This window comes from Betta splendens, chromosome 4 (genome assembly GCF_900634795.4).
Source record: "Betta splendens chromosome 4, fBetSpl5.4, whole genome shotgun sequence".
Lineage (NCBI taxonomy): Eukaryota > Metazoa > Chordata > Actinopteri > Anabantiformes > Osphronemidae > Betta > Betta splendens.
This window is the reverse complement of record NC_040884.2, coordinates 29,568,978-29,593,621: the sequence shown is the minus strand read 5'-3', so window position 1 is coordinate 29,593,621 and position 24,644 is coordinate 29,568,978. Positions and strand designations below refer to the sequence as shown.

At 40.8% G+C, this 24,644-nt stretch overlaps 1 protein-coding gene across 1 annotated transcript in view; it reads left to right on the top strand.

Moving 5' to 3' along the window:
- The first annotated feature begins 7,561 nt into the window (after positions 1-7,561).
- The window catches only part of LOC114854608 (uncharacterized), a 48,366-nt gene continuing 31,283 nt past the window's right edge, over positions 7,562-24,644 (top strand). The window contains exons 1-3 of the mRNA XM_029149183.3: positions 7,562-7,804; positions 11,427-11,548; positions 15,064-15,111. Coding sequence (XP_029005016.1) covers positions 7,747-7,804; positions 11,427-11,548; positions 15,064-15,111 — 228 coding nt within the window. The 5' untranslated portion in view covers positions 7,562-7,746. The remainder of the gene's footprint in view (positions 7,805-11,426; positions 11,549-15,063; positions 15,112-24,644) is intronic.

The following is a 24,644-nucleotide window of genomic DNA, read 5'->3' as shown; positions in this document are numbered from 1 at the left end:
AATACAATCAGCACAAACCCTCAAATCATTTAATCACCAACTTAGGCTGCAGAATGAAACTGCTCCTTGCAATGCTGTCATGCTATGGATCTAGCAGTTACTCTACACTTATCCAGTATTCATAGTAGTGAGGACTGGTGACGTACTGTAGCTCCGTCCAGTCTTCAACTACTCATGCATGTGGTCATTAAACTCACATTTCACTTTGGTTTTATTTCATTTGAATCATTTGTGTGTAGAAGCATTTTTGAATAGACCTATGGATTCATGAGATGGAAAAAGAGGCTTGTTCAAAGCAGGTTGGAAGTTACTTCAGTATTTGTACCATCAAATGCAGTTTTTACTTGCTTTAGGCCTTGCGGCTTGTAAACATAACAGCGTCTTGATTAAAACATTTGGCTGGAGTTGCTGCAACTGCACTTCCAAAAATCCCACGAAGCTCGGAACAGCCACTAACATTCGCCTGCTATGTGACACCACTCAGCGAGGAGGCTGAGCGTGTCACATGACGGACAGATGGTTTTCAAAGTAAAATATCTCACTCCTCTAAAGTCAGTGATATTTAAATTTGAACAGGAAATGAATGATTATTTATTTGCTCCAGGGTTTAACATTTCGGTGGCTGAAATGACAGAAAGGCCTCTAATAATGTTGAGAAAAGCAAGGCAAGTGTGAGCGCTTGGCAAGCCTGAAATAGATGACTTCATTCTGTAACTACCTGTTTACCGGTTTAACATTCTGCTCTATTTTATGACAGCTAATTAGGCAGGTTTTATAACCAGGTTTACTTAACTCTGTCATGCAAGGATAAATTACCATTTTGCACTTCTCACTTAATCATTTTAATTACCACAGGCAATTTATCAGGCTGCCTTCATGGTATGAATAATTGGAAAGATTATTAGATGAGAGCATATAGTGTATGTATCAGGATAAACAGTGTTTATTAAAGAGCAGATGCTGAATTTTCAGATGTAGAATATTCACTTTTTGTGCAGTTTTTAAAGCGGCCCTGTATAGTCAGTAACTTCGTAATCAATCGTGCTACGTGCAGCCATTAAATAATTACCACTGGTGCGTTTGGAAGTAGGGCCTTTGCTGACTTTGTCCTGACATTCATTCCCACACTATATCAGCCACATCAGATGCCCCCTCCACACGGATCAAAGAGGGCTGTGCCACACTGCTGTGGGCTCACTTGAGAAACTACCAACATGAAAATACCACATCCCGGTCCTCTATGGGGGGGCGCTCTGTAATTGTGTCTTGTCAGACCTCCAAAGTCCCTCTCGCAGCTTCGTACCTGACATTTTCCTCCAGTGAATTTATTTTTCATTCTTTGGTATTTTGGTGCGGTGCCACTCGTGAACAAATGTTGTTATTTTCCTCCCACCGTGAACTGCAAAGCAATTATAAATGTGTGAAATTTTCCCTTTGCTCTAATGAATTTCCCCCCATCAAGCAACTCAACGACCAAACGTACACTAACTGTTTTATATTTGTTCTATATGTCTTTTTGTTTGTAGTGTACATCATTTTGCAGGATTTGGATTTATCTATCTACAGTGTACAGAATGAAAGTTACCACAAAATAATTTTCACAAAAGACTCTAGAGTTACTTAAATTACAAGGATTTTAAGCTCACAACCACATAATTTGGTTAAATTTTGTTTAAAGGGATACTTTGATCGTACATTGAAAAACATATGTAGAAGGTGGTTAACCACAAACAAAGGATTTACTGTATTTCTGCTAAAATTAAATGAATAACGGCTCATTTATGAATGTCTACAAGCCATTGGTTGTTGCTGTTTAACTAACTGAAAATATGATATGATGATAACACAGATGTTTACAGTTGATTTAACAGTAGTCAGTTTTCATGTTTTTAGATTTGCACATTAATATTTCCATAAAGATACTCTGCAAATGCCGCTTTTAAGGCTGTGAAAGTAATGTTTTAGTTTGCTTTAAAGTAAATCTGCTCTAAGGACCTAAAAATCTCTATCCTAACCCATCTACGAGGTCTAACCCAAGTCTAACATCACAGCGAGCAGTTCAGCACAAACGCTGTACCATGGGCTGCCTCGGACGGTTCGCCGCTGACTTAATGCAGTGTTCCTTGAAATCACAACGCGCGAACACGCTGCATGCAACTGGGAGACTGAAGATTAGCATACTGTATGACATGACAGATTACATTAAATCATGTCTGCGCTGTACTTTATGACATTAGCCTCTTAGCCCAGGCACACGGATGCATGCAAATGCTCCGCCAAACCCTCTTATTTAAATCTGCTGCATGACACGGCACCTTTGATATGATTATTAGTCATCTAAGCGACTTGACTTCACCCTCATCAGATAGGAGATGTCAGCAAAGGTGAGAAATGATGGCCACTTTGAACATGAACCTTGACAAGCTGCGGTGAAACACAGAAAATCAGGTGTCTAACGGAAAATGTTATTTAACAAAGGAAGCCTGCGCAGGAAAGGGTCTTCTGCATGATTTACTGGTGATATGTTTTAAACACTGACACAAAGCATCACTGTGCTTCGAGATATCATAAAAGAAGAAAGTTGAGGCTGCGGTTGCTCTTTTCATGCTGCCCAACTCATTAGTAACAGAAGTCAGTCTGCCTCAGTCATAGCTGTTGCCCAGATGGCTCCTCCAATCTGCCCCATGTAAGGAGCGAATCATCATAATCACACATAATCTGCTGTTTAACACATGCCTTTTGCTTCAATTTTTAAAATTATACACTATAGTAATACATAAATCAGCCTCTTCCCCCTTCGATCCAGAAGCGACACCGAGATTCTGAATCATCACACGGTCCAAAAAGAATTCAGTGTTCCGGATATCTAAACCTCATCCTGATTGTCAGTCACATCCAGTGTTTGCATATAGCGAAACCCACAGTCTCCCACTCTTTGGGGAGGTAGGGATTGTAGATACTTCTCTCCAATTATTCCCAGTGTCATCTGAGAAGCCCCCAACACCACTCGAGTGTCTTGTCTGTGCTCGGTGGTCTTTAATCTTAATTATAAAGCTATCATTACAGCACGAACCCTGGGCTGCCAACAGTGGAGCCCTGGGCTCATCTGCTCCGAATCAATCAAACAAAGTTCTGCACTGGAGGACTTTTTCTCTTATTTCCAGTCAGGTCATTTTGATTCTCCCTTATCTCATTTTCATAATTATGCTTGTCCCTTCTCTAATGGAGTGAAAATGCTCTACCTCCCAAAGCTTTACATGATCAAGTCTGAATATTTAAACTGTTTTGCAAAACATCTGACCTTGGTTTGAGAACTAGTGATCATTCTCTCTGTTTCAGTGATTAATCTGAAAGAGCAGTGAACGTTCATAAAGGTCTGTTAATAGTTGAAAACGGGAGATGAGCAAAATATCTTAATCAGTTTATTGTTTATGAGGAGGCGCTAGATACAGAGTTACATGTCTGTGAAGAACCCTCATTCACACTCAAATTGTCAGCTTCTGCTGTAAATCAAGGCAGTAAAATTGGGTGACAAAGAGAGAGAGAGAAAGATGGCAGCAGCCAAAGAAGACTTCTCCCAGCTGACATTAAAGCTGTGATCAAGTGGAGTGATCAAAGGCATTCAGTACGGTTTGGAGAAGTACAACGTGTGTGTGTGTGTGTGTGTGTGTGTGCGTGTGTGTGTGTGTGTGGGGGGGGGGGGGGGGTCCTGAGCTTTACATAAAAAAGAACAGAACTTAGGAATTGGCACACATTCAGCGTTTGGTCATAAAACAGTTTACTGTACTTGGCCATACAGTAAGTGAGAAAAACTATTATATTGTGATATGGTTGGGGCGGAGAGCTCATAAGAATGGCTTTAATTGGCACACAGACTGTCAAACCTGAACTGAACTAGTGTCCACATAGCTTGACGTTAGAGTCACTGGGTTGGATGGTGACATAAAGTGATGTATTACAGTATATTTATATAAATATCCCAGGGATCCCTTAATTTATCTTAAAAGATAAAAAAAGAAATCCACAAAAGAAATAAAACAAAAGAAAAGAGTGACTCCGAAGCTGATGCCACACAAGGGTTGATGTGCACCTGCACTTTCTTTCAGGCCGTCAGTAAAATAACGCTGCTTTGTGTGAGGTGCAGACATGGAGAGAGGCTGAGGCGTTGAGCTTGGAGAGGCCAGCGTTCTGCTCAGCAGCAGATGGCGACGCAATGGCGTCAGAACGGAGGCCGAGTGTGAGGCCTTCAGCCAAGGTCGGCAGGTCAGAGTCTTTAAAAAGAAGCCGAAGCACATGTGTTTGCCTGTTTTATACATAGAAGTTGTGTCCATTTGGAAAATAAATCTCTTCCTTTTTGCATTTAGGAAGTGCCTGCACACTCTGCTTTATCAGATGTAATGCATAGGTATTAGCAGTAGTAATTATCTTGTGAATTCAGCTCCTAACTCATGAAATGATAAATTTCCAAATATAGAACCTTCAATTCATGAGATGGTGCATTTCTGAACTTTTAGTCTGCAGTGAAGAAATGCTAATGGAGTCCTGTACAAAGACAACCTTTAAATCGCATCATTCATCATTAAAGACGATAAAACAGATCAAAGAGTAGGTGAATTCGGCTTTTCCTCCGTCACCCGGCTCTGCATCGAGCCTGTGCTGCTTCTCGCTGTCCGTGCCACCCAGTCATAAAGGAGCCTGACAAGTGCACGTATGACAGGAGATTACGAGTTCACAGGTCACGTTTCTTTATTGCATAAACCTTCCAAAATACCTTTTTATTGGCGTCTGGAAAAAGCGCAAAGCCCCGATCCAAAGCAGTAGAACAGTGGTCTTCATCTGGCTTTAAAATATGCAAAGAAGTACATGCTAACATTAACCGCTGCCTACATTATTTATCCTTCTGAAAAGTGTTTTATCAGCACTAGGCCTGCTTTACTTTACTGTTAAATATTCAGATGACAGCAGAACTTAAATATCTCCCATGCAAGAAAAAGCATCTTTTCACATCTAAGCTCACAATTCTTAATGTTTGGATAAACGTGATTTGGTTTATTGCAAATTCCGTTGCGTTGCAGTTCTTAAAGGAAATGCCAGAGGCCTAGCTAAGCTAAGTGCTTCAAATAGATTATAGTGAGCAAAGTGATGAGCATTCAGCCTCAGCTTAAGACAAAGCCAGGGACGTGTTGGATTCCGACCACAGAAAATCTCAATATGAAATATGTACAGTAATATTGTAATATTGAAAATTCCAAGATCACCATATGATGCAACGTTTACTTCACCAAGTTTCATAAACATGGTTCCACGTTGAGCAATTACCGCAAATCTACTTCAGAATGTTGAATCTGATCCTTCTCAAAGTGTGAACCAAATGTGCTTTTCACAGTAAAAGCATGAAGTGGTCAACCCACAGGCTAATCTAAAGCAAGTGACTTTGGTTCCAAGCCTTGGATTCTTTGCTTGATGTGGCTGTTATTTACATGGCAGGAGGTTTTAGCAGGAGAGAGAAAAGCTTTTACTGTGGTTTACATTGGCCATGTATCATTAGGCTTACTAAAAACTAAAGAGCTGTTCCTTGCTTTTTAGCACTCAATCTAGCCCCACCACCCACCCCCGCTTTTTATTTCCTAACACCCATCACAAATTTGGTCTGGTATGTGACTGCTAATTTATCCTTTCAATGTATGATATCCTGTCATCTCCTCATTTGTCCCCGAGTGTTTCTAATCCGAGATCATCCCAGTCAAATCCTTTGATTGTGTGTTTGGACCTGATCCATCTCTAAAGAAGCAATTTAATGGGCTTCATGGCACTTGGTGTAAAGTCATTTATCTAGTGGATTGGATGTGAATGCTTGTTTTAATAAGTGCTCTTCATGAATAGTAGGAGACGTGCCATTTAATTAGGCGGAGTGTGGACCTATCTCATCCCCCAAAAACTTCTCTGAGGTTGTTTCTTTCATTCGGAGTTGAGTGCTTCGGTAGAGAATGTGTGGAGTTTAACTCTTTGAGCGAGGGTGGTGATCAAAGCAGGGCATGCATAGAAAAAAGATAAGACTACCTTTACTATATTAAGAACTGATGGACACACACCTCAATGCAATCAAATACATGACAGTCTTTTAGGAAAAGATGACTTCTCCCTGGCTGGAAGTTTCCCTCTTGTTTACATAGTCTCTGTACACACACACTGAACTGACCAGTGAATCAGTTTCACCTGTGCCTCTCCCTCAGTATGAAACCACCCTCAGTCCGGCCATAGATTGTCAGATCTACTGTCTACTTCACAACCTGCTGTACCTCTTTCCCCTTTGTTTCCTGACACTTGTCTTGAATACCAACATTTAATGTATCTGAAAAATTGAAGGGTCCTGATCGACTTCATTATTGGCAGATTTTGTCAGCTAAACAGTGTCCCCCTACTTTGGCATCAAACCCCAAATAAGTCCTACAGTTACTACGAGTGAATCAGAAGCAAATAGTGGGACATTGCACTTGGTTCTTTATTGTATTTGATTTAACTCAAGGAAAAATAAGGAGATATTATGACTGCTTTCAAATAATAGCCTCCAGTATGTTGGGACCAATGTCCAGGCATTGAACATGTGCAGCATGCACTGGCTGCAGACAATTTGTGTCTTATTGGGCTGCACACATGTCTGTAGAGCCTGTCCAGGCCCTTAGGGACCGAGGCAGTGATGACATTAACGCCACAAATACTGTAGAGAGCATAAAAAACATGACCTTAATATTTAATCAACTTCTTCAGTTGATAATCACAGAAAGTGAGCAAATGTTTTTATATTACAGAGTGGTAATAATTAAATGCTGTATCAAATATAAATCATTTATTTGCACGCTGACGTAATCTTATTAGAACTGAACTTTTGATAGACTGGCTGACATTCATATTTAACATTTAAATAAAAGAGACAGTATAATGTTCTTTCAGATTTGTTTAAATTTACAGGCAATAGAAAAACGCTCTTGAGACTAATTCTTCGTGCAGTTGATTTCTCAGTCTATTGTGTCGCACTGTATTTTGTTTTCGAGATTTAGGTCTATGAATTGGTTAATGAATGAATGTCCATAGGTTTAAATTTTGTGTGATTCTTTAATTTTGTTTGATTCTAGATCTAGTGCAGACAACATCTGTAGGAAACACAAGTGGTGAGAAGACATTAAATGTTTTGTCTTATAGAAAGGTGCCCTTGCACTCTAGCTATGACATCACACACTCTAGCTCACGCTGTCACTGAGGTAGAAAGATGTTGAAAGAAGTGGGAAACTCCAGAACCCGACAGGGTGGTTTGTCACAACACAATCCTTTTTGTTGGCTCTATCACACACTGCTGTCACTGTGAAATTGTCTTAACATTTCTATTTCTTACAAAAGCAACTTCACCTCTGTGACTTGTCAGCGGTTTGAATCATCTGTTTCTAACCCACAATATCTATTTTAGGTCATGCAAAGCAATGTGTGTGTGCGTGGGACTTCCTGTGGTGACGCGATCCAGTACGCTGCTATGATTGGCTGGTCACTTCCCAACTTCCTCAATAACAAGAAAACACAGGCATCAGCTGTGAGTGCAGTGCAGTCATCAAACGATGCAGTAGGGGTTTGGAACATTCCCTTCTCTACAAATGTATGAATTCCATCAGCAGAAGGCAGAGGAATGTGAACAGGAAGTGTAGGGACCCGCTGACACCTGGAAGCACTCAAACATTTTGTTACCAGGAGTGAAGTATGGGCAGTGAGTACCAGCCACTATCTTCAGCAGAGCCTTGCACAACTTTCTTCATCGGTATGTGTTTAATGGTATTTAATGACTTTAAATTGAATTGTACTTATTTTAAAGTGCAGAGATCCACTAATGAGTGTTTTAGATTACACCAGCAGCACTGTACACTGAGGCTCTGAGTCACGGACTCGTGACTCAGTCACGCCTACAGCACTAAAACTGGAACTGAAACTGAAAACATTCTTCTGACATTAAATAGCATAACTCAATGCAGCACCTGAAACTGATGTTGCTTATTATTGTTATAGCATTTTGTAAAGTACGAAACATATTCTGCATGTTGGATGCACAGGTCAATGCTGCGTTCAGCGCCTGTACACGGTAATACGGACGGGGTTATCCTGTTCACTAATCAAGACCCCTCTCAGCTGCACCTCTTGTTACACTCCTGGTTTGCCATATGATGTTTGTTTGAAATAGATGATGAATAGATCCAGGCTTCTGCTGCTGTGGTTGTGAGTGTTGACCCCTGCCTCTTGCAGCTCCCCCAGTTTTATATAAATAGTAATGAATTGTTGCACAGCACCTTTAACTAAGCTGATATTGATATCTGTATTCATTTACAGCAAAACAATACTTACCCTTCAAGTTGGTGGGTAAAGCATCAATTCCGCCCCCGTCTAGAGGTTCTCAAGGCCTGCACTTTAGAATTGTGACTATTGTGGTGTTAGTTTACCAACCCCACCCCCCAACCCCACCCCCCACTGTAGCCAGATGGCTGTCACACAGGCGCTTCATCGTCCAGACCATGCTGATTTCCCATCATTCTTCAGTTAATGAGGTCATTAGCAATGCAACGGACAATTAAATGATCTCAATCTGGTGTTTTCCTTGTTGATTTACTGTATAGTGTACTGTACAGAGGAACGTGGCTCAGCTTCACGGCTACTTTTGAGATTCCTGCATTTTTATTGTTATCATTATTATTATTAATGTCAGAATGATATCAGTGGCATGTGCCCACCATACAAGTCATTTTGAGGCGCGTAATATAAACATGGCCCTTGACAGAGCTTCTGTGATAACGGGAGATCAACATCTCCACCTGACAAACTTTGTTTTAATAAATCGTCACCACGTACGGAAACAACACAGCCCAGCGCCCAGCCGCTGCCGCTGCGGCTGCACAGATGAAGTTTTGTTAGCCAGTAAGTCGAGCACTCACCTTCATGTGAAACGCTGCTGAACACTGACACTGCTGACAGTTAATTATGGGAGTCACAGATCACGCAGACGTGTCAGCTTGGCTTCGATTGACGTGCCGCGTGTTTACATCTCTGTTGTAATGTTGTTTTCTAGTCATTTCTGTCAGCAGCAGTGCATCCGTTATTTAGCTCCACAAGTGCCTCGGGGCTTGCCATAATGATCGTAAAAGCAGTACAAGATTCGGGGGAATGAAATGTTAAAAAGGACTCGGGATAATTGGTGAACCTGCCATCACGGTAACTTTGGAAATATTTTCGGTCAGGCTGTTGAAACACGCACACTGCCTGTTAGCTAGACTGTCATACTCCATAGGTATGCCTCTGCACGGCTCCATTATTTTCTGCAAACACACACACACACACACACACACACACACACACACACAATCATTCTGACAATGAGTGAAAACCAACTAAACCTGATACACTGTTAGACTGGTTCACTAAAAGGAAACAAACATATGAATCTTGACACACAGTTGTGTGTGACTGGAAAGATTTCCATTAGCAGGCCAGGTGGTTGGTGTCAGTAACAGGCTGGTAAAGAGTAGCAGTCACACGCCAGGCATTTATCTAGAATCGCTTGATTTCCAACCTGTAATGAGTGTTGAGTGGGGGGAAAGAAAGTTTATCCTGTTTCTGTGTTTCACAGCTTGTCTCAGAGAGATATTAATGCAAGTAGAGATATGTGCCTGGTCAGTAATAAAATGTGCTTACGCAGAATCTGAATGGTTACATTAAAAACCCGTCCTTTGATTAAAAGATTTTTCATCTGAAGATAGATTTTCACCTGAAGCGATCCAGTTCAGCGCGAGCCCCAAAAGAGACAGGAACTTCTGAGGCAGCAGTTTATCCCCCAACCAGGCAAGCGCACGCATCACATCCAGCCGTCTCTGCTGTCTCCCAGTGTCTTCGCGGGATGAAACCAACAGATCTGGCTCCCAGCTACTGTCCGGTATTTAGCTTCAAAGCTCCTCTCTGGGGATCGTCGCTGACGAACATGTTGGTGAAGTTAGCTTTTAATCACTGATGTGAGTTGCGGCACAAAGGATCATAAACAATGGATGGATCTGGTGGTTAACCCCAGCCCTTGGCTACAGCTGCACGTCCAGCAGCTTGCACATGATGTATTCCACTGCTCACCTTTTATGTCCACTCCCAGCTGAACCAGGACAGATCATTTTACTTTGAGGTATTAGGCTTCATTGTGAAGTCGGGGCTTCAAAGGAACTGTTGGGAAGGCTGCCTGAATGTTGACATTAGCAATTAACTCCTCAGTCTTTTTAACACGTTTTACAAAACCTGTTTACGTTTCATGAGCTAATATAATGAAATATGAAAATGTTTGTGCTGAACTCTCTGGCTCTGATTTTAGTCTGGTGACATGTTTGGGGTGTAAGCTGTTCATTGCAGTTATACATTTCCCAATGTTACATTTGACCAATAACTACATGATAAAACATGACAACATAGTCTCAACCAAATTTTACTTAGTTTTTTAGGCTAAATATAATTTAAGCTCTATATTGTGATTTGGCTCTGGGTTTTAGGTGTATTGTGGTTTTGTGGTCTGCAGCTTCATTGCAGTGTTTGACTGATTCTCGTAATGTTTTGCTGCAAATGAAGCAAACTGAGCTAAAATAAAATAAAGATTTTTCAAAACCAGGGGAATGAGTAAAGCTTGTATGGTCTCAAGGATGGCAAAATTAATCCATTAGTGCTGCTTTAAGGTTTTAGTAGCTCCTACACTCGTCTCAATGTCCCCATGGTTTTATTACATTTCTTAAGTTTCAACTCATAGTTACGTAATACTTATACTTCAATTGCTTTATTTTTCACATTTCCATTCATTAGTGGATTAGAAGGAATAATATATATTCTTTTATATATTTTACTGTACATTGGTGAATATTTTGTATTTAGTAAAGGCTAATATAACTATGTACAGTAGTTTAAATCGGTATATCATAAGCAACAATCTATTTAGTGCTTTACAAATGTTGATATAAATACTTAATCAAGCTCTGCAGTTAATAGGAGTCATCAAACACTATGAACTGTTAATGATTACTCTATGGATGACTCAAGTGCCATTTATCAATCTCTTTCTTTGTTACTATCTTTTGTTTAGACAATCCCTATTGCAACAGGCCTGTCATTTTTGTTTATTACTTAAATCTTGTTGATGAAAAAAAACATTTGAAGAAGAAATGATTAAAAATGATAAATAACCATAATTATCAGATCTGTCATGTTGTCTCCTTGGGACTTTCAAACTATAAAACTGCAAGAATTACCTGTAAAGCAAATATTCACTTTGTGTTGGTCCCACTGGGAGAATATTTGTATAAAGAATTAGCCTGTGACGCAATGTGAAATCAGCGCTAAACCGTCCGTTACCTCTGTTCTCTCCTCTACAGAGACGTCAGAGTGCTTTATATGCCGGGATGTTGAACTTCAAGCCAGTGGCCCACTGAGGAATTTTTGTGACTGCAAGAATTCACTTTCTCATCACGCATGTCTATCTACATGGATCCAGAAGGTAAGAAACACTCGCCCCGTTATTTTGATAGTTTTGCCTTTTTCCCCTCCTTAGATAGTTTTGAATATATAAAGGGTGAAAATGTCTATGTTGGATTTCTAGCAGTGAATGAATGTGTTTGCCATGTTAGCGTTCTTTACTGAGACTAAACTTTGCTGTTTGCCTCCAGGTAATGAGCTACCTTTCAAATAGCAATACCAATTAGTTTTAATGAGGCTTGCTAACAATGATAACGCGTCACCGTTATACAGTTGAAATGCAGAGGCTGAAACAGTGAGAAGTACCTCGTAATGGACTGGCAGGGATCCAGGAAGCTATCATGCACCAGACACCTGTCACCTACTGCAAAATAGCTCATTAACATCTGTAGTACTTTTTGAACCAGCACTACTGTTGCAGTCACTGCTGTTGTGTTTTCCTCCGCACCTCCCAAAAGACCACTTTACAGTCCTCTCTGTTAGAGAAATGCACCTTTTCTGTAGGTCGCATCCATTTCTCTTTTTCCTCACTCACGTTGCTTATTGCAGCTTGCGCTAATTATTCTTCCACCATTAATTCCCTGCAAACTGCTGCTGCTGGAATAGTAAAAATATATAATTACCTCAGTGTACCAATTAGTCTTTTACCCCAAAATAGAGTAAAAGCTAAAAAGTCTTGAAGAGTGGAAAAGTGACTGCATTACAAATTTTAACTCCTCAGCAGCAGCCTTCCATAACTCTGTATGCGTCATCATGTGACATAACTGTTTCCACTTTGGCTACAGAAGAACATCATGTTTTAGTTTGTAAGATGGCACAAAAATACAGGATGGAATGTGCACAGGTCAGGCTGAGCAATGAAGCCTCATAGTGATCCTCCAAAACATTAGGAGGAGCTAATGCTAATGCTAATACTAATACAGGCAGTAGTTTGCTTACACATTAGCTTTATTAGGCTTTAATAGGTTCAATGTAAAAAGTTCAAGTTTGTTTGGGTTCTGTCCTATGTGTGGACAAACCCTTTGTAAATACCTTGTTAATGTCCTACAGAAATGTCAAACGTTTACCAGAGTATTGAAGAAGCTAACTGTTTTGAAAAAAGGCTCAGCTAATTTGTCAGAAGGTGATGTTATGAAGGCAGCCTGGGTTTGAACTGTATTGGCACAAAAGCCTGTACTACACGCTGGATAAAAAAACATCCAGGGAGCTGGACAATGCAGGGGAAATAAATTGAGGATGCCTCCGAATTTTTTGATTTTATTCCGATTCACAGAGGTGAAATGCTAAATTGCCTCAGTGCTGCTTTGACTAAAGTACCGAAGAGCAGATAAACTAAAACTTGCCTAAAAAGTAGACTTAACTGCTTCCAGGTACACAAACAGTAGCTGCTGCTCATTATTCATAAACAGCATCGTCTACTGTACATGTAGATGTAATTGTTCACTGTAAAATGTTGCAATGGATGTGACATTTAATGGCGGTATGGTGTTTAAAGCCTAATCACAGTATACATGTATGTCCTCTGTTGTTGTTTGCTGCCGGCAGCTTTGGGTCTCTTTGGATACTCTACAAGTGGTGGACAACACACTACAGCAGACCTTTCATCTGCACTACCCAGCTGTCAGAGTGAAGAGCCACTTCCATTAAGTGTGTGTCTTCCCACTATACAATTATATACAGACACACGCGCTCCGGCTCATGAAGAAGGTGCACACACAGAGTGAGCCCTGCTCTCTGTTGAAAGTGTGTGTCGATATTACAAGACTACTTTAGTTTTTTTTTTTTTTTTTCTGCGCGAGCGGGAAGCAGACAGAGGAAGAGAGAGAGCGAGAGAGAGAGCGAGAGAGCAACCTTTTAGAGTGCTCAGGGTAGGGAGCCCTTTTCCTTTTTACAGAACAGAAATCAGCAATTGACCTGTCACTTTTGCTCTGATAGCCATCTCTGGAAAGCAGGTCATGCACATATGTCTAAAGTGCCTCTTAACCGCACTTTATGAAGCCAGAAAATGTAATCCAATAATGATTTGACTTGCAACAGAGAGCGGCAGCCAGCTGGGAGCGATCGCATGCGCCGTTGCCGCTCCTAAAGGCAGCTTGAGCGAAAATGAAAAGGCAAATTCAGCGTCCTTATTTAATTTCACCCACAACAGTGTGACACAGATGTTGTCACACCGCTTGGGCTCGAACGCAACCAAACGGCGTTGGCTTTTATCTTCGCAACTGTTGAAACGCACGTCAGCGCGTTTGACGCAGAGAGCCCTTTTGAATGAGTATCATCTGCACTGAGGCACAACATACGCTGTCTTTTTTTAGACTGCCTCATTTTTTTTTTTTTGCCCCAGACCAACTTCCACCCCCTGGCCCACCATCCCCTGTTCAGGTTCCCAAAGACAAATAGCATGGCACAAAACTAATTAGTAACCAGGAACTAGTTAGGAGATGCCCTTTGAAAAACACGTCCTGAGGCTGGATTTAAATATAGGGGGCAGAGTCAATGACTGAATGTGCCTAGGAGATCCCAGCCCCCAGGCGCTGCAGCACTTTGACCCCTGACCCTCATTATAGGGAGTGCATTCCTAGAGGGGTGAAAGCCCTCACAGCTCTAAGTACAAGGGCATAGGAGGACTGCATGGTTGTACCACACCAGCTGAGTGCGGCCTGGCGTGTCTCGCTGCCCCAACCCAACAACCGGCCTGGGAAAATACAGCGCGATGACGCAGGCTCTGAGGAAGCAACGGCCTTGGTCTGTGCATGGCCTGAGAATCCTCATCGCTGCAAACAGACTTGGTTTACATTCATTAGCCCAACACTCACAGCAATCAGGCCACAGTGCCGGGGGGCAACGGTCCTCTTTATAATACCATATTGCCTAATAGCTGTGTTCCATAATTATAAGCCATTAACATCTATCACAACGTGCTCCTACATGCCACGCGCATTAGCAGTGGATTTGGCACTTTGCGTCTCCACAAATGCTTCTCTTGTTATTAGCATCTTCACTTAGTTAGCACCAGCTCGAGGATTATTGCCAGCGAGTTATTTTTGTTGAATGTGCAGCTCTGTCACTTGAAGTGGAACGTTTGGTGTGAGCGGTAAAACAACATCTAGTTACGTGCTTCTAACTATTAATTATTCTATGCTACAGCAATCCAAAGGTGCAAAACACCAGAGAATACTGTAGCAATATAGAAACCCTCTCTAGAAAGCATGGCTTCATGTTGTGTTGTGTCTTTGCTCGTTTGTTTGTTTGGTAAAATGCATTTCTTGTTTTTAATTATGTTTTGTCTAATATCCTCATGTTTTTACCTCAGGGCCACTTTTACATATGGACTTTTAGTCTTACAATTAAATTAGTCTTATTATGCATAATGCACATTTCGGTTAAAAATGTCATCACGTTTTCCAAACAAACATAATTAGTTCATTGATCAAAACACAAACAAATAATGTGTCATCTGTGCATGTCAGTCCAGCTTAAGATCTGTTGCTTTGCTGGTTCACTGTCACTAAATGACTTCAAAATATGGTTTTCTGACAGGGGTGTGGGAGCAAAGACAGGCTGCGATGCGTCATCTGCAAAGCCAAGGTAAGTGTATTGATGTGTGTGTGTGTGTGTGTGTGTGTGTGTGTGTGTGTGCATGTGTCTTGCGAAGGGGAGATATTGCAAAAAATTCAATGAGATCTCTGATGATGTCTCATTCTTTTAATCTTACTGTGTGAAATGTAGGTAGCGCGCATTTAAACAAACACCATTTAAGTCATTAAACAGCGGCTGCATCTCACAAAACAGATTTAAACGGAGCAGATCCATAATACTAATGAGCAATCAGGTCTTTGTTTTGCTCTGTGATTTAGCTGATTTGCCAGCAGTTGCTTAGGAGCTGTAAGCTGTCTTTTATTCCTTATTACTGCAGCAGAACACTCGCTGCAGAGACAGGAAGGCGAAACATTACAATATTTGGCAAAGGACACAAGCCATGTAATGACAAAATCTGTATTCATTTCGTGAGCACAATTAATCACGCTTTCCTGTGGTACATTCGTAATGCAAATTTTCTGTCAACACGTTGTGTTTTGTGTTTGTGAGTGCGTTCGTATGAAATGGCGAAGCTGATGTGTCATCACAGATGGGGTTGCATGCTGGATAAGGCGGCCACATTACTAACCATCTCAGATTAGGAAGTGTGCTTGATGTGTTGTATGTATTCACGCTGGCGCCGCGGGTCAAAGCATCACAAGCTAGCCACAGTGTTTTATTCATTGTTTGCTCTACAGCAGCAGGTTGAAAATGTGATCCCAGCTGTCTGCTCCTGTGTGTATGCATGAGCGGGACGCGCTCGGTGGAGGAAAATGTCACAGTAACTCTCAAAACAACCGTTCAGCGTTTTAAGATATTTTAAACATGAAATCCCAGGAGCAGGCGCGCGCTCGCACGCTGATGAAAGTTAAATGAAACATTTAGTCTGTGTGAAGTCTCCGTCGACGTCAGTGAGCAGCGCTGCTCTTCAATGACCTGGGAATTTGTATGCGCCTCCCGGGCTCGAAGGACAAGTCGGATGTTGTTGTCTTTTATAGAAGACAGCGGGTCTCGGTTCTGTACAGCTGAGTCTGTTACAAACACAGTGATGAACACCCAGGGGTTAAGCTTGCATTCTGCTCAATTTACCATATAGAGGCAAGTTACTTTCCTTTCATGGAGACAATACGACTATTTTATAACATTTGTAACAAATCTAAAACATGTAAGTGTTCTGTTTTCTTTACCTGGAATCACGTTCGCTGCCTGCAGACTTTCCTATTCCTCACTAGCTAACCAGCCTATTGCACCTACATTCATAGATCTTGGTTTCAATTAAAATATAAATAAAAATACAGTCTACGTAGCTTCCAGTCAAAGGAACAGAGGCTACTTGGCCCAACAAGGATTTTCAGCTAGACATTAATTATGTTATTTTATCACCTGGTGATTTGCTGCCAGACCCAATTTATTAACTTTGCTACTATACCACTGTATCTGTCCATTCATTGCATTATAGAAGATGCAATAACTAGAATTAGGTGTCTCACTTTTCAAGGTTCCAGTTATGCTGACAGTTAATGGCCAGACACTCGCTGTCATGTTGACCTGCAAACTCTCACCTGACTGCTACAGTGTAAGTCTAAATGGACATCATTTTCATTTACTCGCTGTTTCCCTGACAGTATTTGGCTGCAGGCAAACACATTTTTAGGTGTTAAACAATCTCTGCTCCTCTTTTACCTACGAGGGGACATTTCTTGCACTTTTGCAGAACCTCCGACTGACTGTCGCACTTGTCTTCAACCATTATCCAATGGCACCGTCATCCATTATTAATAGAGAGCAGTAAATGTCTGAGAGACATCCCACTGAGAGACCAAACAGCCACGAACGGGGGTTAGTGGCAGCACTGGCTGAATGCTGGAAGTGGCAGTTCAGTGACTGATCGTTGGGAGCCTTGTGCTGGATATTGATATGAACTCTGCCACAGCAAGTTAATGCATCAGTCTAATAACGTTTTAATGTCTGCGGCAGCGTGGCCATTTAATATTTGTCCACAGAGAGATGTATATGTAGATCAGCAATGACTATAATGATGATAGTGATAATCATTCGGTCCTGCGATGCTGTCCTCCTGTAATGCATGACTACAATCACACTTGGTTAACATTAAGAGGCTTTAGCCATTAAGACTTTGAGCAAGCAGTGCTCATCGGATGGTCTCTAATTCAATCTGCCAGCCATTTCATTTCCTAGCTTTTGTTGTTGTTGTTGTTTTTGTTGATGATGATGCTTTTTCTTGTATGTTGTTTTCCCTTTTTGCAGCAGAGCCTTAAATGTGGGCCATTTGTATGAGTTATGCTAATTTGTTGGGGCAATGAATGCATTAATTTCATTAGCACATGGCCTCAAAGCAATAATTACCAGAGTAGGTGTGTCACAAGCAATCATGTTAAATTTTGCCAGTTAATTATTAAGATTTTGTTCGGAGGGACCTGGATTTGACATGAGTCGCCGAGGGAAAAAAAGAGGCTAGGTGCTTGTTGAACACAGTGGGGGTGGCTGAGCCATTGTGGGCCTACTGGCACGGATTTTTGCATGTTGACAGCTCACATTCTGGACTAATTACCGAAAATAGCAGAGGGCTAGCTGGTGCTCAGTCAATCCAGGAGGGTGTAATTATAAAGAAAAGGAGGTCCAGAGCCTCCTAATGGCCTCTGCTCTTTTTGATTGGAGTCCGGCAGAGAAGACATTGGTGGGGAGTTGCGAGGGAGAGAGAGATCCTCAGCTCCTTTCCTCTGTCCTGATTAGGCCGAGCGCAGAGCGGGGTCAGGAGGACAGGCTGTGTATCTAATGATGCACTGTTATGAAAAATTCTTGGTATCAGGAGGGTTCAGTTATCACACCTGGTAACGGTTGGACTCATACAGGTCCAACAGAGAACTCTGCTCAGAAGAAACTGATTGATTTCCTTTTTTTTTTTTTTGAAAGTTTTAAGTTTTGTGACTAGACAGCATGCAAACAGTATATGGCACCTAAAAGTGGCATATTCCTCTAATATTACTGTGTCAACATGGTAGAGATGGTAACAAATGAAATGGTTATATTTGTAGCTAAAAAGTATGTTTAGATTTAACCTGCCAGCTGGTAAAAAAAGCAAAAATGAAATTGATTTGAACAAAGGCTTGATTGTTGTCACTTTCATAATTAAAAAATTTGCCGTCCTTGACTTTGTCTTCTTCAAGTCTGAATATTGAAATATTACATTATATGTCGGGTAAAATGACTTTTACTTTACCTTGATTGGAGGCATCCACACCAGTTCATAGAAAAGTAACTGCAGAACAGTGTTTATCTCAGTAGATATTAGTGTATAGGCTTAAATCTGCATTTGTCAGGGTTGTCCAAAAAGCAGATCCACAGCAGTGTTGCATTTAAGGAAATATCACAAGTGATTATTTACTAATGGTATTTAAATGAGTTGGACAGTGGACAGTAAAAATCAGAGCTAAGTCAGATCAGACAGAGAAAAACTGAACGCTTGGTTTCTACAACTTAAAATCTCTCAACGCAATTTCCGAACTTTCCCCGCCCCGTGTCTTTCAAGTGTCTCCTTAAAGGTGCTCGCATTGACGCTCCCATCCCCCCTCTGAAATAAAATGTTAATCATCACTTCATTTTATATGGAAAGCAGATTATCCTTTGATTTTGATGAATGCAGCAGCTGCCAGACTCTTCATTTGACTAAAAGCAGGACATTCTGCCGAGGCCTCTCGTGTGTCACTAAGCCTCTGTCAGGACAGTCGTGTGACAGGAGATGACACATGAAAGGAATTCCTCTTCATGGCTTTTCCAGGACAATGAAACATGGCCTTGAGGTAGTGTGCGTAATAATTAATATTGAATTACTTTGTGACTTGAAGAGGCACAAAACAGAAGACGAAAGTTGCTTTCGGTGAATTTAATAATTATGTTTTCTCTTCTTATTTACTTTTAGAGAAATATTGATATCAAATGATTTTTTAGCTGTTGTGTTTAAGCAGGTGAAACTCTTGTTAAACATTTTCAAAGTCTTATGAACTTTGAAATTTATTTATTAAGTATGAAATGGGAATGACCTCCTGATTCCCATGGCTGCAGTGGGTTGTTTCATCTACATTACGAGTCAGGGTTGCTGTCAATACCGGCAGCTAAGTGTCGAAAACATCAACCTACATCAACCACCCACTTTGTTTTGTTCACTGGTTTGAGATAATATTACTTTCCAACCAGTACACCCTTCACCTGGCAAAAACTGTGCATTTTTCAAAAGGGTTGATGATGATGTATTTAATTGACACTCATACTGTATGCAAATTCTCACACAAAGAACCAGGAAAATAAAAATATTAATTCTCTTGTTGGGAACTGAACGTTTGTGTTAGTGAGCTTAGGTTGTCTGTTGGCCTGTAACAAGCATTCTTTGTTGATGTTATTTCGGTGTTTGGTGAGTCAGTTGACTTGGCCGGATCTAAAATGACAACTTCCTTCCCTGATAAAGGAGATATTGTACAGATATTGTCTTGTGTACAAAGCTAAAATCAAAAGCTGCCAAGTTCTTTTGTCACCAGCCACTAAAACAAACCCAACATCTGGTTCAGTTGGATAAGTTCAGAAACAACTAGATTTAATTTCCATCATTGGGGGGTCAGTCCGGAGCCATTATTCCAAGCAAAGTCTTGGACTCTTGGTAATTCCACCCTTTTTATTTAACCTCTTTGCCCTCCTTCTCTTTCTTTCCATCAGTCCCCGAGCACAATTCATTTGAGTTCCTGTTCAGGAGGGTCCTGAGGCTGATTCAATTAAGTTCTCTCTTAATTGGCTTTCAGGCATCCAAACTAAAACTGATGGAGAATTAATAGCAGCCTTCGATGGTCTCTGTGCTGTTTGCAACCTTGGAAACATCCTAAAAAAATGGAGGTTTAGTCAGTCCTATTTTCTGTTTTAGTAGTTCAGCTGCGAGGAGAACGCGGTCACAGTTGCTGTGTGGTCCCACGCTCCTGGTATGCAATTCATCTCTGTGTCAACACCCTCAGATGTTTGGTGCAAACTTCGTACCCGCAGAAACACAGCAGAGGCCAAAGAAAGTGCCGCACAAGTACAGTCTGTTGAACAAGCTCTGCTATTGATTCATATGAATGTGCTGCAATCCAAAACCACCCCATACATCAATTAGCAATGAAAGATTAAAAACAGTCTCTGCATCACTGTTGAAACTTTCCAGAGGATTCTAATTTGTGCTTCGTTGTATCTGTCTCTATATCTAGAGAAGATGTTGTCTGCAGTCAGATTATTATTTAGGTAGCCAACAAAAGCAGAGTTGTAAAATGGCAGCAAATGATGGCTGGTAAATTAAGGTTTGAAGTTCACGTATCATTAACAGCCATGAAATCAACTTTTCCTCTGACTAACCCCCACCCCACCCAGAGCCTGCCTTTGTCTTCAAACACCGCCAAAGCAGTCATTATGCTCAGACATAATGCACCATAATGACAGTAATTTCAGTATCAAATTTTCAAATGTTAGGCCTTAATTCATTGTGGTTAAGTAGCTTAGTTGTAATTCACATTTTCTCCCCTTCTTAGCAGAGTGTTCAAGGAACGAGGCGGGGGGAAGCACCTCACGCAGGAACATTTAAACACTCTCAAGTCCCAGAGACGTGTGGACTGTTTGACATTCAGGGTTTGTTACGAGCAAAACAAATATGTATCTGTATAGATTTTTTATATCTGAAATGAATATCAGCTACCTGTGTGACCTGTGTCAGGATGCTTAAAGTCTAATCAGTGAAGTCTATATATATGGAGGCAAATGTTTAAAATGGATCCTTTGCCTTCTATTAATGAGCTTCTTATTACTCCTGCTTCCACGTGGTAACAATTTCACCGGCAGCCATTTTGAAAACTGCAGAATAATTTAAATGAAGACTTCAGTAGCTCCACACTAGCCTCTGCTTGTGCATAGAGGTGTTTGGAGATTTAGGAGTTTATCAGCTTTGAATTAACAAAGTGCTGCACAGTAGTCGCACCGAGGGAACAAATGTTGTGTTTACCGTCAATAGGCAATTTTGGAAATCCAGTATTCTGTGCATTATTTAGATTTCTTATATTGTCTACCATACTTGTTATGAAATGGTGAGCGACAACTAATCCATGAAGGAGCAGCAAAAAACGGGCTGTTACTGGTCTTTCTAGAACCTTAGAACTGTAGCTGCAAGGCCATCAGTTCCTTGTGTACCTAATATTTAACTTTATTTGAATCATGCTGAACCTCAAATTAATTTGAAATGAACATTATTCCATTTTTTGATTTTGATCGATTTGTTGGACCACAGGATTATACAAGACTAAAGTGCTTGTATTTCATCCTTACATCTTAAGCCGGCAGCCCGAAGCCTGTGAGCTCAGACGTAACTACATAAGGCAGAGGTCTTAGCAACTAAAGTTATTAAAGTAATGCAATGAACAAAAGTTGCAGGAACAATTAATGTCAATTATTGACTGTGACACTTTGTGTCCGCTGCTTTTAACCACTGCCAACCTTCTGCGTCCGCAGTCGTTGGTTAATCAACAGCTCCCTCACAGCAGACCTTGCTCATGTGAATCAGTATTTTCACCATAAGGACCCCCACAGTCATTATACACCGAATCTTTTGCTTCCAAACTGAGCTGTAAATTTAAAGAGAATCTGACACCCCTGCCCGAGGGTTACAGCAGAATGCTAACAAGGCCACGGCGACATTTCCATCTCCATACAGTCAGTCGCGCCATACATCAGCTCAGTGCAGAGCGTGCCCCGGCGACGCACGCAGCCAGTGACAATTTCAGACATAACACTTTATTAGTATCCCTCCCATCTCCGTCGTGTAATGAATGAGGCTATTTAAACAGGATTTACGATATCTTTAAAACTTGATTGCTTAGAATTTGAGAATTATTCATAAGACCGGAGCATAATTCGTCATACAGCAAGTGCAGTTTTGGTGGGAACAAATGGTTTTGTTGTAGTTTTTCAAATGAACTCCTTTTCATCCACTCTTTAAATAAGCAATTTGTATGCATATATGTCTACGCGATGGCTGTAATTAAAGGGAATGCGGCTCAGGTGACAACTCGCAGTCAAGTTTTCTTCATGATGCCTTGTGCCAGATACGGATGCAAATGCAGATTTTATTACATCGCAACTCAGGCTGAAACAAAGACAACACTGTTCATGCATTCGTGTCTGGGATATTGACGCGTCAAAGCATACATGTGTCAGATTTGTATTTGCTGAAGCTAAAATCTTTTTTTTCTCCAACTGAACATTACACTTAAGGAATGTTATTATCTTCCCTTGAGTTACATTTCCTGATTTCCACCATGAGAGAGGCAGAAGCATCCTCGCCTCGTTACAGAGATTACTGTGCTCACTTCCTGAGGCGGTGTGACCATGCTTTGTGTGCGATGCCCGTATCATCTCTCAAGTACACAAGGATCCCGAGGCTGAGGGTGGGGACCCAAGTGAAGGACCAGTTATGTCCACACACACACGCACACACACACGCTCTTATAGCTTGGAGGCATGACTTACTATAGCCACAGCCAAGAATGAGGCCTCTCAGGATAGATTTACACACAAATAAAACCATTATTATCTTGGCTCACATGTGAAGGAGAACTGATTACACGGTCTACATTTCAATGCTCAGATTAAATGGAGTCAATTTCCCATGGCCTATTTAAACCAGTTCCAACCTGCAAACAAAGCAAAACCAAATTTGATATTATTGCATCGAATAAGTTCAAATGCCCACTGAGTTACTGTTGAGATAATGTTGAGCTTGGGATGTGTATGGCATTTTAATATGACAAGACCCTTACTACAGTATTGTACATTCCACAGACTGACTTCCCAGCAATTGTAAACAATGTTTATAAGCTAATGTTTTAATAATCAGCTTGTTTTGCTACTTGCCCTCCATCATTGTGAAAAACACAAGTATTTGCATTCATGCGGAGGCCTTTAGTTGGCATACATCCTTCCACACTCATTAACGATGAGAGCAACATAAGACTCTTAGATCGACCAAATTAAAAACGAGCACTAATTTGGATTAATGCTGCGACTGCAGATTATTTTTATTAGCAATTAATCTGCTGATGATTTCCAGGCTTAATCATAATTATCCAGACTTATGTCACTGTTAAGGGACATAAGGGACATATTGTTAAGTCCGAAAAAACAGCTCATTCACGTCAGTTTATTTGGTGACATCTTCCTAAAGGTAAAAAATGTATTCAAGCACGAGCTGCTGGTGGTACCAGACCCAGTAGGGCAGCAGAGCCCTACTTCAGGACTGAGCTGAGTGGTGATGATGGGTGAGAAGAAAACAAAGTCTGACTCTGAGGAAGTAAAACCGAAAACAAAGTGTTTAGCAGAGGCACTTTGCTGTCTTGCCTTTTTGTTTTAGGTTGTTATCATGTGCCAGATCTTTGTGAACATGTTTGCAAACTACAGTAAGAACAAACACTTCTGCGTTTAGGCACCAAAAACCTAATCTTATCATTTGGTTAAAACCACAGCCTAAATTGCAAAAGCTACAAAAGTTAGAGCTTTTGAAACAGAAATGTTTGGTGTGTTTGTTGCTCATCTACCTACACATCTTTAATTATGACGCAACGAGATGATTATAAATAACGAGAGATAAAGATGTGTCAAAATCATGTGACCGGCAGTTGTGTACAAAATGAATAGACAGTCTTTAATTGCTTAGCCTTACTCACTGAAAGTAGGCGATATCCTGCTGTCAGGCTCTGATAGCACCTCTCCACGTTTTTAAAATAGTTCCATACTGTAACATAAAGGAGCGTGTGTGTGGGTTAGGTTACTCTGTCAGGAATAAATCTAGCCTAGTTAAGCTAGCTGATTAGGTTGTTATTACACTTTGGGTTTATTGCACGGCCCTAATCAGCACAATTACAAGACTCCAAGCTCCAAATAGCTTGTGGTTCTACTCGGTGTTAGACTTCAGTGCATCGTCGACTTTCCTCATCACAACAGGCTTTTTCTAATTGTCAGAAAATTCATTTACATTGTTCATTATCTTATTAATCAGGTTTAATTAATTTGTTGGAAAATGGAAAGGCTGACATTTAAATGTAATTTAATTTTATCCCGTTAAACCTAAGTAAAATTAAAAAAAGACCTTGTACATTTAATTAAGTGACTTGTGAACTTTTTCCCCACTCTGCCAAAAAAGAGAGAACTCTTTATTATCCATTAAACCTTCTAGACTCACTGTGATATAGGGGACACACGGAAGGTCGCACATGTGTGGGTGTGTTATAAAAACCCTACACAGCCATACTGCGATACCTCAACAAAACTCTTGATTAGCTGTGGTTTTATGTTTGAATGGTCCATTTAATGAGGCTACGTATGAGATAAAGGCCAGCCCAAAGTAATCACAAGGATTATTTACTCTTGTTAATTGGGGTTCCATCTTAACACCACAACTTAAAGGTTAATGTTCTCTCGCTATATTATTTACTGTCTGCGTTCCACGGGCCAACAGTTGA